Genomic DNA, 14,579 nt, shown 5'->3' on the forward strand with positions numbered 1-14,579 from the left:
GAACATTATACTAGAATCTACACAAATTCAAAGATAAATGCCATCCAGTCCCCAATCCTCAGTCAGCATGTTCAAAGACATACTTGCTCTTTTTCTTCCAACATTAGGAAAGGAGAAGTTGAAATTTAAACAGGTCCTCTTCCTTCGCTGCCTCCTTGAGTACCTACTATATGTCACAGCTGGGTTTCTATAGACAAGGAACGCTTTGGCATGACCCTGATCTCTGCAGAAATTGTTAAAACCCCTTGGGCTGGAAAGTTTCCCGTGAATGGGCTGGAAGAATCCACAGCACAGCCCTATGTTTATTGCACACTAGCAGCTGCCTCCCATCCCTCTGGCTTCCAGATGTAGCAGATAAGAAGTTTAGCTCCAGTTGATTGGCCTTGGGTGACCTATGCCAGCCATGAACCTGTGTAGCTATGTGGAGCCAGCTTGCCTTCTCTCTTAGGTGGACAAAGTGGAGAAGTTCAAACACACTCAGAGTACCAAAGACAGTTTGCACGCCAAGTACAATACCTCCACCTGCAGTACCGTGGTGGGTGATGACCAGTGGGGCCACCTCCAGGTGGATGCCACTTCCCTCTTCCTCCTGTTCCTGTCCCAGATGACTGCGTCAGGTGAGTCAGGGCCATTTAAGCCCATTATTTAGAAAGTGACAATCCAGAAATGGAGGGGGCAATGTCAATCTGTTTTGCTACTACAAAGAATACCTGAGACTCAGAAGTTTAAAATACAGAAATTTTCTCACAGTTCTGGGGTCTGGGAAGTTCAAGATCAAGGCACTGACAGGTTCAATTGTCTGGTGAGAGCTGCATCCTCTGAAGGGGAGGAATGCTGTCCTCTCATGGCAGAAGACAGGAGGACAAGAGAACTGAATGTTGTGTAAAGCTTCTTTTTTAAGAGTCGAATCCCATTCATGAAAGAGAAGCCCTCATGGCCTAATCACCTATAGGCCCAACCTCAATACCAGCAGATCAGCAACACTGAATTGTGGAGGGGACACATTTAATCCATAGCAATCAGTATTTTAAATGAGCAGTTTATGCAAAGGAAAAGCATGTTCTCTGATAACACATGCAGTTGTGTCTGTGATAGGACAGGTAGTGTGGGGACCTTGTCTGTGACCTGCAGATAGGACAGTCTACCTCTACCCAGGCACTTGCAGGATGAAGGCTGTTGAACCAACTCTGTTAGCTTGTTGCTGTGGAACCCTCAGCTTCCATCCTGTCACTCTCCTAGTTCTTGGAGCAACCTAGAGCAGTTCAAATACCTGCAGACAATCTCATGCCTGCTCTTAGACTTTTTTTTTTTCCAGGATTAGCACCTCGTGCCTTCAGCTTTCCCTCTCACTATCTGGTCACCCTTTTCTAAGATACATCCTCCTTTATCTAAGTTATATTTGAACAACACCATTCCCTCCACTCTATGGGGTCCCCAGAGTGAGCTGAGAAGCCCATAGCACCTATGCTGTGAGGAGGCCTGCAACTTGTCAGTGGTATACATTGTTCCTGGTGAGCCAGAGCCACTGGCTTCTATGACAGGTGAGATGCCAGGTCTTCAAGCTCCAGGCTGCAGCTGTTTTTCACATACCTTTCTCCCATAGGAGCGTCCACTAAGGATGCTTCCCAAGTTGGACTGACTCTGTCTCAGAGTTCTCATCACCAGTCCACTGAACTGACATGCCTGAGGCCTCAGACTGCAAGTGTGAAACTTGAAAAAAAGTCCCATAAATCAGCAAGCAATATTTTTATAGCTTTGTCAATAAAGCACACGCTGATAAAAAGTAATTTTTTGTTATGGAAGTTAATGAAAGTCAATATGAGTTAATATGAGTTTTCACTATAAATATTTCAGAAAATGTGGCAAAATACAAAGAAAAAAAAATTACACTGCCACTTTTCATTTAGATATGTCTCCTCCACATCTTTTTTCTATGCATTTTTATATAATAAGTGTTATATTATATACATAGTCATTTTATTACATAAAAAGATAGTTCAATACCCCAGTTATAAAGCAGAAAAAGGAAGGAAGGAAGAGAGGGAGGGGTGGGAAGAGGATAGGAAAGAAAGAAAGAAGGGAGGAAATAATGGCATTTCCCCCATAATCTTTTGTTTTTACTTTTTTTTTTTTTAGTTGTAGATGGACACAATACCTTTATTTTATGTATTTGTTTTTATGTGGTGCTGAGGATCGAACCTAGTGCTGAGGATCGAACCCAGTGCCTCATGCATTGTAGGCAAGCGCTCTACCACTGAGGTACACCCCTAGCCCTCCCCCATAATCTTACAAGCTCTTCACAAACATTATTTTAGTAACTTTATTAATGGGTATACTATAATTAAATTATTCCTTTATTTGTTTTGCTGTTATAACTAATGTTGCAATATCAACTTTAATTTCATCTCTATTCCTTCTGAAGATATCATTCAAAGGCGATGTATATATATATTGCCATTTCATTTTCAGTCACTGGTTGTTTAGCTTGCTAGTTAAATTTTCTCATTGATATAAGAGCACACATCTTATAGTATTCATACCTGCTTTCAGAATTCAAACTTTAAAAATATGTGTATTTGCTATAATCGATTACATTTCAAGGGCTAAACAAAAAACAGTTTTCTTGGTCACTGCCTATTACAGTGAGTAAGGCAGCTGCCCCAGCAGGTCCTGAGAGCTGGGTTTCCCAGAGGAGGAAGGGCCTCTGGGGACTCTACTTGCCCTATCTGCCACTGGGGAAAAGTACTCACCCTTTCCTTTGGCTCACTCAAGGATAAGTACAGTGCCCTGGTTGTTCTGGGCTCCAATCCTTGCTTTGTTGCAACCTTTTCTGAACAAATCCAATTAGTGCCAGAGGGCCCATACCTTCTCTTTCAACTCTTTCTACCCAGTACACACACACACACACACACACACACACAGATGGAGCCATTATTTCCTCCCTTCTTTCTTTCTTTTCGATCCTCTTCCCACCCCTCCCTGCCTCTCTTCCTTCCTTCCTCTTTCTGAGATTATGTGGAAGTGACACAATCTCACAGCTCTAGTCTTGCTAACCCTTTTGCTTAGCCCCAAACACCCTGTCTCTCAAAGAATTCTATGATTTTTTTATGACTTGCCTCAGACTTAATTTTTGATGCCATAGTAAGAAAAATGAAAATGAGGGTAAAAGGATTTGTTTCCTAGCATGATATTTGTAATTTGTAACTAGCAGCTCTCTTCACAACATAACTTCAGCCAGACATTGTGGTATATACCTGTAATCCCAGCAACTAGGGAGGCTGAGGCAGGAGGATCACAAGTTCAAGGCCAGTCTCAGTAACCTAGAAAGTGCCTAAGCAACTTAGCAAGAGAGACCCTGTCTCAAAATAAAAAATAAAAGGGCTGGGAATGTAGCTCAATGGTAAAGCACCTCCGGGTTAAATTCTTAGTATCATAACGTTATTGTTTCTCTTTACTAGGCTTACGTATTATTTTCACCCTTGATGAGGTGGCCTTCATACAGAATCTTGTTTTCTACATAGAAGCTGCATATAAAGTCGCTGTAAGTATCAACACTGTTAGCTACCTTTTTCAGGTGTGCTGGATGTCAGAAAGGAAAAAAAAAATCATAGAATTCTTTGAGAGACAGGGTATTTGGGGCTACACAAAAGATTAGCAAGACTAGAGCTGTGAGATTGTGTCACTTCCACATGTAAATGCACATTTTTGTCCTGAGATCCAGTTGTGGGCTTCTTTTTTTTTTTTTTTTTTTTTGGAACACCCCACACTTGTTGTCTGAATTATTATGCTTATCTTAAATAAGACCCTAAAATGTCCCAGGGGGTATATATGTACAGGCCAGCCTGAGTCAGGCTGTAGAAGTGGCAGCATTGGCACCTTGGTAGGATCTGGGGTGCCATGGGGATCACCTTAGCCAGTCCACAGGCAGAGGGACCTAAGCTGGGGCATAAACAGGTATAAAGTCCACTTCCTCTGGGCTTCTGTCTGGCTTTGAAGTTGGAGCCTGATGCACTTCTAGACGACAACTGAACTATGCAGAGCAGTTGCAGCAGTTAGGAAAGGCAGGTTGGTTTTTTAAAATGTCACTATGGCTTAAGGAATGGTCAGCATACTTTTTCTGCAAAAGATAGGAGAGTAAATATTTTCGACTTTGTCAGGCCCTACAGCCTCTGTTGTGGCTACTCAGCTCTGCCTTTGTAGCGTGAAAGAAGCACAGGCATATGTACACAAATAAGCATGGCTGTTTCCAAAATAAACTTGGCAAAAACAGGTGGCAAGATTTGATCCAAGGACTATAGTTCACTAACCCTAGGTCAAAAGCAGCGATTCTCATTAAGGAGCAATCTTCCTCTCATAGGGTACATTGAACAGTGTCTGAGGACATTTTTTGGTAGTCATACCTGGAGAAGAGGGTACCACTGGCATCTAGTGGTTAGAGGAGTCCAGGGATGCTGCTAAACATCCTACAATGCTCAGAATAGCCCCATGAAACAATTATCTGGTCAAAATGTCATAAGTAGCAGAGTCGATGAACCTTGGTCTAAAGAAACTTGAGAAGCCTTGGAAAGGTAGGCCTTTAGTTGGACCTTAGGTGATAAGTAGGGTTTAGTTACCCAGAAGAGAGGAAAAATGGTGTTTTGAGTGTAGGAATAGCATGAGCAGTCAATAACACAGAGGTAGGAACAGGATGAGTTGGGAGGGGAGGTCAGGGTGCTTCAGGAAGAGAGTGCAGAGTAAAGGAACAGACTTAGGGTGAAAATTGACACTGGAAAATAAGGTCAACGAATGGGCATAAAGTGGGCAGAGGCCAGATCAAGTAGAATATGGCCATGCAGAGAGAGAGATGGATGATATCCACTAAGGAAGATACCATTTGTCATTTTAGACTCTGAAGTAGAGGGCTGGATGGACCCAAGAATTTTTTGAGGATGAGCACATGGCTGTGGGGTTGAAGTAAAGATGGGTTTGAGCAAAGGAAGGCCCAGACAAGAAGAATAGTGAAGGAAAGATGCCCAGGCCCAGCTAAAAGGCCTATTTGCAGGGAAGGATCTAAAGTTGCTTTAGTGTATCCAAGTTTTAGTGCTCACATTTTACAAATGATCCTCTTTGGAGATTGAAAAATACTGACATTTTGGTATTGATCTTATTCTTGTTGGATTATAATCTTTCAATAGTGTATGTACTGGGGCTGGGGATGTGGCTGAAGCGGTAGTGCGCTCGCCTGGCATGCGCAGGGCACTGGGTTCTATCCTCAGCACCACATACAAACAAAGATGTTGTGTCCACCGAAAACTAAAAAATAAATATTAGAAAAATTCTCTCTCTCTAAAAAAAAAAAATAGATGCTGTTTCAAAACAGCATCCAGTACTTAGGTTTTTAATGCAAGTATTCATCACTGAAGTTAGGTACATGTGTATGGAGTCCTCTGTGTGACAGAGTATTCTGAGCCAATTCACATTAATTGGTTTTTAAACACCATGTATGTTCAGTGAACTGTGCCTCACTTTTGACCTTGGCTCCAGTCACTGAGGTTTTTGCCCAAGTGGTAATGCTAAAAATAATTCTTAAATTATTTTAAATGGGTTTGTTGGCTTCAACTAATTATAACCCATGCATCAGAGTTTCTTTATTCCATCTTACAATTCAATATAAGTTCAAAGGCATTCACTAAATAGAAGAGCAGCAGTTTGATTTTAAGGTAAATAAAATATTTTGTTCTCTACAAATCAAGAGTTTTTTTATATAAAAATTAATCCCTTTTAGAAATAAGAAATTTGAGAGTGCTTTGGTATCCACTTTTGTTCCACTTGAGTATTTTCTTCTAAAATCCTGCATAGAGGTCACATGAACTGAAATTGAGGAGGACCAGGGTATGAGTATATAAAGCCATGAAGTTAGGAGCCTTTGAGAAGACATACTTATGTTTCATTGTTCCTGCAGTGACATAAGGGAATCATTTTCCATAACATGTCTCATATACCTCTTTCACCCCCTCTGATAACTATCTTTTTCTCTCCCAGGATTATGGAATGTGGGAGCGTGGTGATAAGACTAATCAAGGCATTCCAGAATTGAATGCAAGCTCTGTGGGAATGGCCAAGGTGACAGTCCTCTTGTTTGTTCCTTCTTCTGGGTGTTTTCGTTGCTTTGCTTGGATTCTTCATTAGGAGTTTGAATTTAATCTGATTAGCACATTTTTTAAAAGTCCACCTTAAGTATGTGAAATTCAAGTGGCACATGTACCCCAGCCAATTGAAATTATAGGTCAAGAAAGTAGGTTTCCTGTGCTGAAATCTGCATGTGTCCAAAAAATAAGTGGGCCTCATCTTTTTTGTCTGTCGTGATCACCAATGGGTCAAAGCTCTTGATCCTGTTTTAAGAAGCTGCAGGCATGATGTCCAGTCTTAATAGTGAAGGTTGAAGAATATGAGCACTTTGTAAGTTGAGCTCACAAATTCAAATCCACAAGATCAGACAATAATAACAAGTGAAACTGACCATATAGAAAAACATTGGGAGGAGAGGGGAGTATTGGGGATACTGGAAACTTTCCCTAAAAGTATTCCAATATTCTAATTCAAACTCATTTATAAAATACTCTTGAAACCAAACGAAGCTCACCTGTTGGGTAGATTATGTCTGTAGGCCACCAGTTTTCATCTCTTGCTGTAGACATTTTAACATGCCTCCTTCCCTTGCTGTTTTTTAAGACCAAAGTAGATTTTTTGGACAGAGTGAAGGCTTGAGCCAGAATTTTTTTAAAGTAACAATAAATGTGCTCTGTTAAGTATATTTAGGTAAACTGACAGAAAACACACTTATTCCTAAAAGAATTAACTTTCTAGAGTTTGTCTATTCTTCCCATGCTAAGGGGTGGGAGGGAAAGGGAGGGGGCAGGGTATTAACAAGGATGGTGGAATGTGATGGACATCATTATCCAAAGTATATGTATGAAGACACGAATTAGTGTCAACATACTTTATATACAACCAGAGATATGAAAAATTGTGCTGTGTATGTGTAATAAGAATTGTAATGCATTCCGCTGTCATTTATTTTTTTAAAAAAATCAATAAAAAAAAGAATTAACTTTCTGAAGTACCAAATGTGCTAATGGTAGAAGTTCACTGCTAAAATAGGTGAAAGAGAAGCCAATCATTAATCTAGCCCCCCAAATACGCACGTGTGTGTGATGATATGAATTTGTTAAAATTTCAGTTTATGGTAGAATGCTAATTTCATTTTAGGAAAAGTTTTCCTATTTTCTCTTTCTTGTTCTTGGAATGAGCAGCAACATATTGGAAATCTTTGAGCCACTGAAAATGAGTATAGAACATGACCAGAGGACTCCTTAACTGGATTTTAAAAATGTGTTTCATGGCCTTTGGGAAAATATGATGCTAGATTGCTTGTGAAAAAGGACTGTCAGATATTGGAATGTGTGTACATTAGAAAAAAAGTAATTCATGCCTGTATTTGTAGGCAGCACTTGAGGCAATTGATGAACTGGACCTTTTTGGAGCCCATGGAGGACGAAAGTCAGTAATCCATGTCCTGCCTGATGAGGTTGAGCACTGCCAGGTAACAGCTCAGTCTCCTGAATTCTAGAAAGTAGGGAAGGAGAATCATGGAGGAGAAGACCTGAGCTCTTATTTAGATTCTCCACCTTTCTAATTGACAAACTCATTTGAATGTTGCCTTAAATCTAAGGTTGTGGTCTCTAGATACTGTGTCTATTAGTGCTTCTCCAGGTTAAACCACCTTTTTGTTTTTTCATTTAGTCTATTCTATTCTCCATGCTGCCAAGAGCATCGACATCTAAAGAGATTGATGCTGGACTTCTTTCCATTATTTCTTTCCCAGCCTTTGCAGTGGAAGATATGAACCTTGTGAATGTGACCAAAAATGAAATTATTTCCAAGCTCCAGGTAAGCATTGGTTACACTAGTGCTCTTCCACCCTGTATTAAATGCCACTTTCACATGATGACATGAAGTAGGAGTAGCTCATTTGTGAGGTTAATGGCTTGTTTTATTTAAGTGGACTCATGTTTTATCCAAAGCTGAGTCTATAGGTGAGTAAACAAAGTCTCAGAGCGATGAAGTGCCTTAGTTCTCTTCATAAGTAGCAGAACTTTTACTCAGGCAGGCACTTTTGCCTTTATTTATCTTATTTGTTCTTTTTAGTTATACATGACAGTAGAGTGTATTTTGACATATCATACATACAAGGAGTATAACAACTTCCCATTCTTGGGTTGGACATGATGTGGAGTTATACTGGTCATATGTTCATATATGAACATAGGAAAGTTATGTCTTATTCATTCTACTGTCTTTCTTGTTCTCACCCTGCTCCGTCCCCTTCATTCCCCTTTGTCTAATTCAAACAACTCCTTTTCTTCCCTCCCCTCTCTTTAGCATCCGCATATCAGAGAGAACATTTGGCCTTTGGTTTTGGGGGATTGGCTTATTTCTCTTAGCATGGGAATCTCCAGTTCCATCCATTTACCCGCAAATGCCATAATTTCATTCTTCTTTATAGCTGAGTAATATTCCATCGTGTGTGTGTGTGTGTGTGTGTGTGTGTATCATATTTTCTTTATCCATTCATCTGTTGAAGGGCACCTAAGTTGATTCCATAGCTTAGCTATTGTGAATTGAGCTCAATCAGGCATTTTTGAATTCCTATTCCTACCACCACCATACTTCTAAGGCAGGGCTACTTAACCCTTTAGACATCATAGACAGTCTCCTTTGAGAATCTCTCAAAAGCTCTAGAATCACTACTAGGGAAAAAAAAAAAAGCACCTCTCCTGATGTTGTTGACTCACAATATCAGGAGACTTGGTGATCTCAGAGTTAAATTCAGGTTAAAAAATATCCTGTTTTGCAGAGAAATGCAATAACTATGACATATTACTCTAAATTAAAACTGTTATTAAGTACTCCACCCAACTGAAATTATCAGTAAAATTACCAAAGAATATAGGTTTCCTAAGTTGAAATCTACATGTTGATTATTCCACTTAGATTCAGAGAAAAATGGAAATGAAGGTGTTAAAGGGTCTCCAATCCTATTGCCAAAACAAAATGGCTGTAGTGGTCAGGTTCAGTAGAAACAAAGGAATCTCTTAAAGTATTTGGAGTAGGAAGGGAGCTAATGCAGGAAATGAAGTGCCTATTAGAGGAGTGGGTTGTGGGCTGAGCCCCCTGGGACAACTCCCAGGACCACATGGGGGCACTGCTCCAGGCCTCCAGGAGCAATGCTAGAGCAGGTCTGCTGCAGAGAGGTCTTACACACTGAAGAAACTGGAAAATGGACACCCAAAGTTGCCATCCAGGGATTAGGGGGTTAGATGAAGAATGCTGCACTTACCCTCCTTTCTTGGCACCTGGGAAGCTAGAGTCTTGCAGCAGGAAAACCAACAGCCACACTCCTAAGCACAGCAACCCCTCCCTCCCTCTCTGCCAAATCTTGTGACCACATGTGATGGCAGAGCAAACGGCAAGGAGTCTGAGGAGTGTCATTACGGCTTCCCAATCTTTCAAGCAGGAGCTAGCCAGTCCAAGTTATCTGCCTTGGTGGCTTCTCCAAATAGCTAGAGTCCCTTTGCATCTTTGTGTGACACAGTAATCACAATGAAAGAATGCTCAGTCACTGAACTTTTAGTAATTATTCTCACAGCCCCAATACTCCAGTGGAGCATTTCAGCATTTCTTTCCAAGTACTTTGCTTACTACTTAAAGAATAAGCCTTTATACTAATAGCAAAGAGCACTTGGGGCCTATTTTGTTACTAAAAGATTCATGGATGAGAGGATGAAGGGCTGACTTGAATTAAAATAAAAAAAGGCAAAGAAATTCTTGTGATTTCATCAAACGTATTTTATTTCTTTACCTTACTAGGGGCGTTATGGATGCTGTCGCTTCCTTCGAGATGGTTATAAGACCCCAAGAGAGGTTGTATTTAAATATTGTTTCTTACAGTCCTTTAACTGCTTCATATCTAACTTGCCAGTGTGTTGTTCTCCCTCTATTGATTATAATTATACGTTGGAATATTGGAAAGGGAAGTATTAATTTTGGAGTCAGCAAGCCTGGAGTTAGGCAATAGAATAGTAAGATCATCAAGAGGACAGCAAGCTGATAGTTTAAAGCCAGCTTATAGACAAGGACAAACAGTTCTGTGGCTCACACAGTTTTTTTTTTAAAGACCATCCATGGCCTCCTCCTTGGGTTTCTTTGTCACAGTGAGTAATATAATGAATAAATAAATAAATAAAACAGGTTGTCTGCCAAGCATTGCAATAGGGAAATTGCTATTTATTTGTTAGATAGGATGCTTTAGTGAAATAGACTACCAAGGAGTCTTGTGTATATTTCTGATTTACTTTCTGAAATTTTATCATGGAAAACTGTCCAAAATAGCATCTCCTCATTATAGGAGGCTCCTAATCATGCCTTCCTGAAAGCCACACTGAATCAGACAAGCAAGGAAAACCCAGTGAGACATGATGGTAATGTGTATGTAATCTGATATCACCTTTAAGAAACTTTACGTATGTGGCTGGGCATAGTGACACATGCCTGTAATCTCAGCATCTTGGGAGGCTGAGATAGGAGAAGCACAGTTCAAGGCCAGCTTCAGCAACTTAGCAAGACCTTGTCTCAGAATTTTTAAAAAATTATTTTAAAGGAGTGAGGCTGTAGCTCAGTGGTAAAGCACCCTGGGTTCAAACCCTCATACCAAAGGAAAAAAAAGTTTTATGTATTTGATTCCAGGACCCAAACCGATTGCATTATGACCCTGCTGAACTCAAGCTCTTTGAAAACATTGAGTGTGAGTGGCCTGTGTTCTGGACTTATTTCATCATAGATGGAATCTTCAATGGTGATGCTGTTCAGGTAAGAATATAGCAGGTGTTGTGCTGATAATAATGCTTTTTCACCTTACTGTTATGCTAATTATTAGTAGAACATAGGTTATGTAAGAATTTAAGTCATTCTTTGAGTTACCTGTTGCTGTTTAACAAACTCCCAACACTTAGTGAATCAAAACAACAACTCTTATTTATTTGCTCATGATTCTGCAATTTGGGCAGGGCCCATTAGGGACAGATTGTCTCTGCTTCTCCTGATGTCAGCTAGGATGTTTCCATGGGCCTACAGGATCTTCCTCACTCATGAGTTAATCCTGGTTGTCAAGTGATGCTAGGAGCTCAGCTGGACTGTTGAGGGGGTGCTTGGTTCTCCTTCACATGGCTAGCTTTAACTTCTCACAGCATTGAAGTCCCTAGGCCATTAGGCTTTTTACATTGATGGTTGCCTTCCCCACAGAACACAAAAGCATAGGCTGCCAAGCTTTCCTTAGGTCTGGAACTGTTTGAGTGTTATTCTCATCACATTCTGTCAGCTAAATGGCCATCCCATACAAAAGGAAGAGGGCACTAGACAGAGGCATGGGTACCAGGAGGCATGGTTTCTGTCTATCCCAGACTGGTTTTGTTATTCCTGTTCTTTCCAGATGAGCCAGTGGTTTTGCTTTCATTTCCTCTAGTTTAACTCGAGTTTTGCTGTCATTAGCTCTTATTTAATGTACCAGCCTAACTGGTCTCCCAATCTCCAGCCTTACTCCCTGTTGTTTTTATTCTCTATACCCAAGCCAGAGTGATCTCATTAAAAGACAAATTAGATTATGCTGCTGCCTTGCTTAAAAGCTTTGGATGGCTTTATGATTGCTTTTGGAATGAAGTCCAAGATCTTTATGAGTTTTGTTGGGTCTCATTTGCTCTGGTCTGGTTTCCACCACTGTATCCTGACTCCTTTCTGCTTACTACCTTCCTTGAGTTTGTAACCAGTACACTGAAATCCTTCTCAGTCCTTGCAGCAGGCCAGACTCACTTGCTACTCTTCTCAAAGACCTAGGACATTCTTTCTACCTGCAACTGACCCACTCCTTCACACAGTTCATTGTGGGCTTTTCAGAAAGCCTTCTTTTACCCTAAAAGCTGGGTTGGGCACCCCTTTTCCACACCTCACAGCACCTACAGCAGCATGGGTCACACTGGATTTAATCTCCCACTTCTCTATCAAAGGACCCTGGTAGAGGCAGTCTCTATCCAACTCACTGATATGTTCCCTGAGCCTAGTACTTAGTAAATGCTAAGTAAATACTGGTTAATGCAGCACTCATTTGTTCAAGACATATTTCTTTGGTTTCTACTTGGCACCAGGCACTGTGCTGAGCCTTGAGCATACTTTGTTAAACAGAGCAGATTTGTACTCTTGAAGCTTACTCGAAGCCCTACTGACTCCGATACTTTGTTATCTTCTCAGCCTGTTGGGTTTGGAGGAAGAGGAGATGAGCAATCTCAGATACATTTTAGGTTTTGAAAGCTCCCCTGGTCAGGAATTCAAAGCAGTAAGCTTGAAATGTTATTCTCTCATTGTTGATTCTTACTCTTGCACATTAGTGATTGTCTTGAGTCTTATGTCTTCTTTTTATCTGAGTGTTGAAAGATCTCAAAATGATTGACTTTGAATTTCAACTGTGAACAGACTTAACAATTATGGGAGGCAGGGAGAGAAAACAAAAATGACTACTTGATATTTTGTTTTGTAAGCCTCAACAGAGTCTACCACCCTATACACCTATACAAATGTCTTGTTGACATTTGTAAAATGATGCAATCATGATCATGCTTTCCCATTCATAAATATAAAATGAAAAGAAAAGAAAACTAGATCTGGGAGGTATTTGACTGGGCTCTCCAAAGAAAAAATATTAAATATCCAGGTGGCTGGTTCTGTTTTTCTTTTTTCTTTGTGGTGCTTGGGATTAAACCCAGGAGTGCTCTACCACTAAGCTACATCCCTAGCCCTTTCTATTTTTTATTTGGAGACAGGGTCCCACTAAATTACTGAGGCCGGCCTTGAACTTGTAATTCTCCTGTCTTAGCCTCCCAAGTTGCTGGGATTACAGGCGTGCACCCTCCTTCCTAGCACTAAATTTAAATATGTGAGAAGAGTAAAATATTTAAACAATGAGTTAAAGACAGATATGAGAACTGTGGGAATTCTGAGGAAGAAACAGCTAGTTCATGATGGGCTATTCTGTCCCTTTCCCCACAAGCTTGACAGGTGGGGCTGAGTTTAGACACACGCAAGGGAGGAATGAGCAGTTAGCAGGAGTCCCTCTGGAGCTCCTGGAGCAGACATGTTTGTATATTTCTTTACCCTATGTCCGACTTCTAATCTTTTTATTGCCAAGAGAACTGTTTTTCTAAGTTGTGCTGCTAATGCAGCATTAATCACCTGACCTTTTTCATGCTGAGGGTAAGGGGGCTGTTTTCCAGGTCCAAGAGTACCGAGAGGCCCTGGAGGAAATATTAATCAGAGGCAAGGACGGGATCCACTTGGTGCCGGAACTCTATGCCGTCCCACCTGACAAGGTAACCATGTGGCACAAAGCCTTTTGCACTGTTCATCTAGAACTAAACTGGTTGGTGCTTATCCTTTTGGTATTCTTCATCCCACTTCCAGGCCTGATGGGCATTTTTTCCTGCAGAAGTGGTTTCTTTTCTTTTTTTAAACAATATTTTTTTAGTTGTAGAAGGACACAATACTTTATTTTGTTTATTTAGTATTTTTATGTGGTGCTGGGGATCAAACCCAGTGCCTCATGCATGCTAGGAAAGCACTCTACCACTGAGCCACAACCCCAACCCAGGAGAAGTGGTTTCTGAAGCCTTAGGTAGTGTTACCATCATCACAAGGAATATGGCTTTAGGGAAAACATGTGGAACATGCTTGACCATGAGTGTCCTACGGAGGTGGCAGTTAAAGACCTTCAGAACGTACCTGCCCTCCCTGGACCCCAGGTAGAAGGAATGTTACAGAGCACAAAACACTGTTGTGCACCATGTTCTTATACATTGCCATAGAAGAAGAAACATATTTTAGGGGGATAATTGAGACTTTCCTCCTTTGAGTCAAGGGGTTCCTAAGCTAGAGTTTGAGTAATTGTCAGAAGCCAGTGTACATCAGGAAGAGAGAAACTGTCCAGTTCCAAGGAGATGACTGAAGATGATGATTTTATCCAGTTTCCTAAGTTGGGTCTGTTAGACCTCTGTATGGCTTGGTGGGAGAATTTCCCTGTAAGCATCTCATGTTTATAAGAAAAGAACTCTCCATTCAAGACTGTTTGTCCCTGCCATGCTCCTAGTGCTTTAAAGTTTCCTTATTGCATTTGTAGGATAAAAGGCCTTCAGAGAGCTGGCTCTCCCCAAGATCCACAGGGATCCAGCAGAAGCCTATCCTGAATCAGCTTGGATTTAGGTGTTCTGTGGTTGAATCAGGCCATACATATGGCCAGGGGACTTGCAGTGACCTTGGAAATAATCTGCCTCAGTTCAGAGAGGTTTTGGAACATGTCAAAGCTCAGACAGCACTGGGTTCTGCCCTGGGACCAGACGCCACATTCAGGGCCTCCCCACAATCCCACATTGCCTCCTAATGAGTGATATATTTTCACCTAATAAAAATATCTACATAATGGTTGCTCTCACTGGGTTTCT

The 14,579-nt window shown here is 40.9% G+C and overlaps 1 protein-coding gene across 4 annotated transcripts in view; it reads left to right on the forward strand.

Moving 5' to 3' along the window:
- The window catches only part of Phka2 (phosphorylase kinase regulatory subunit alpha 2), a 70,196-nt gene that overhangs the window by 24,225 nt on the left and 31,392 nt on the right, over positions 1-14,579 (forward strand). For 3 of the 4 annotated variants that reach the window (XM_046425833.2, XM_046425831.2, XM_046425834.2), the window contains 8 exons: positions 449-617; positions 3,459-3,541; positions 6,022-6,102; positions 7,484-7,582; positions 7,783-7,929; positions 9,910-9,963; positions 10,786-10,908; positions 13,359-13,454. In XM_046425833.2, coding sequence (XP_046281789.1) covers positions 449-617; positions 3,459-3,541; positions 6,022-6,102; positions 7,484-7,582; positions 7,783-7,929; positions 9,910-9,963; positions 10,786-10,908; positions 13,359-13,454 — 852 coding nt within the window. Of the gene's footprint in view, positions 1-448; positions 618-2,240; positions 2,260-3,458; positions 3,542-6,021; positions 6,103-7,483; positions 7,583-7,782; positions 7,930-9,909; positions 9,964-10,785; positions 10,909-13,358; positions 13,455-14,579 lie in introns of those variants that run through there. The other variant, XM_058573079.1, reaches the window with a different exon arrangement.

This window comes from Marmota monax, unplaced genomic scaffold (genome assembly GCF_021218885.2).
Source record: "Marmota monax isolate L192 unplaced genomic scaffold, Marmota_monax_Labrador192_F-V1.1 WCK01_AAM20220418_F8-fsc00203, whole genome shotgun sequence".
NCBI classification, from domain to species: Eukaryota; Metazoa; Chordata; class Mammalia; order Rodentia; family Sciuridae; genus Marmota; species Marmota monax.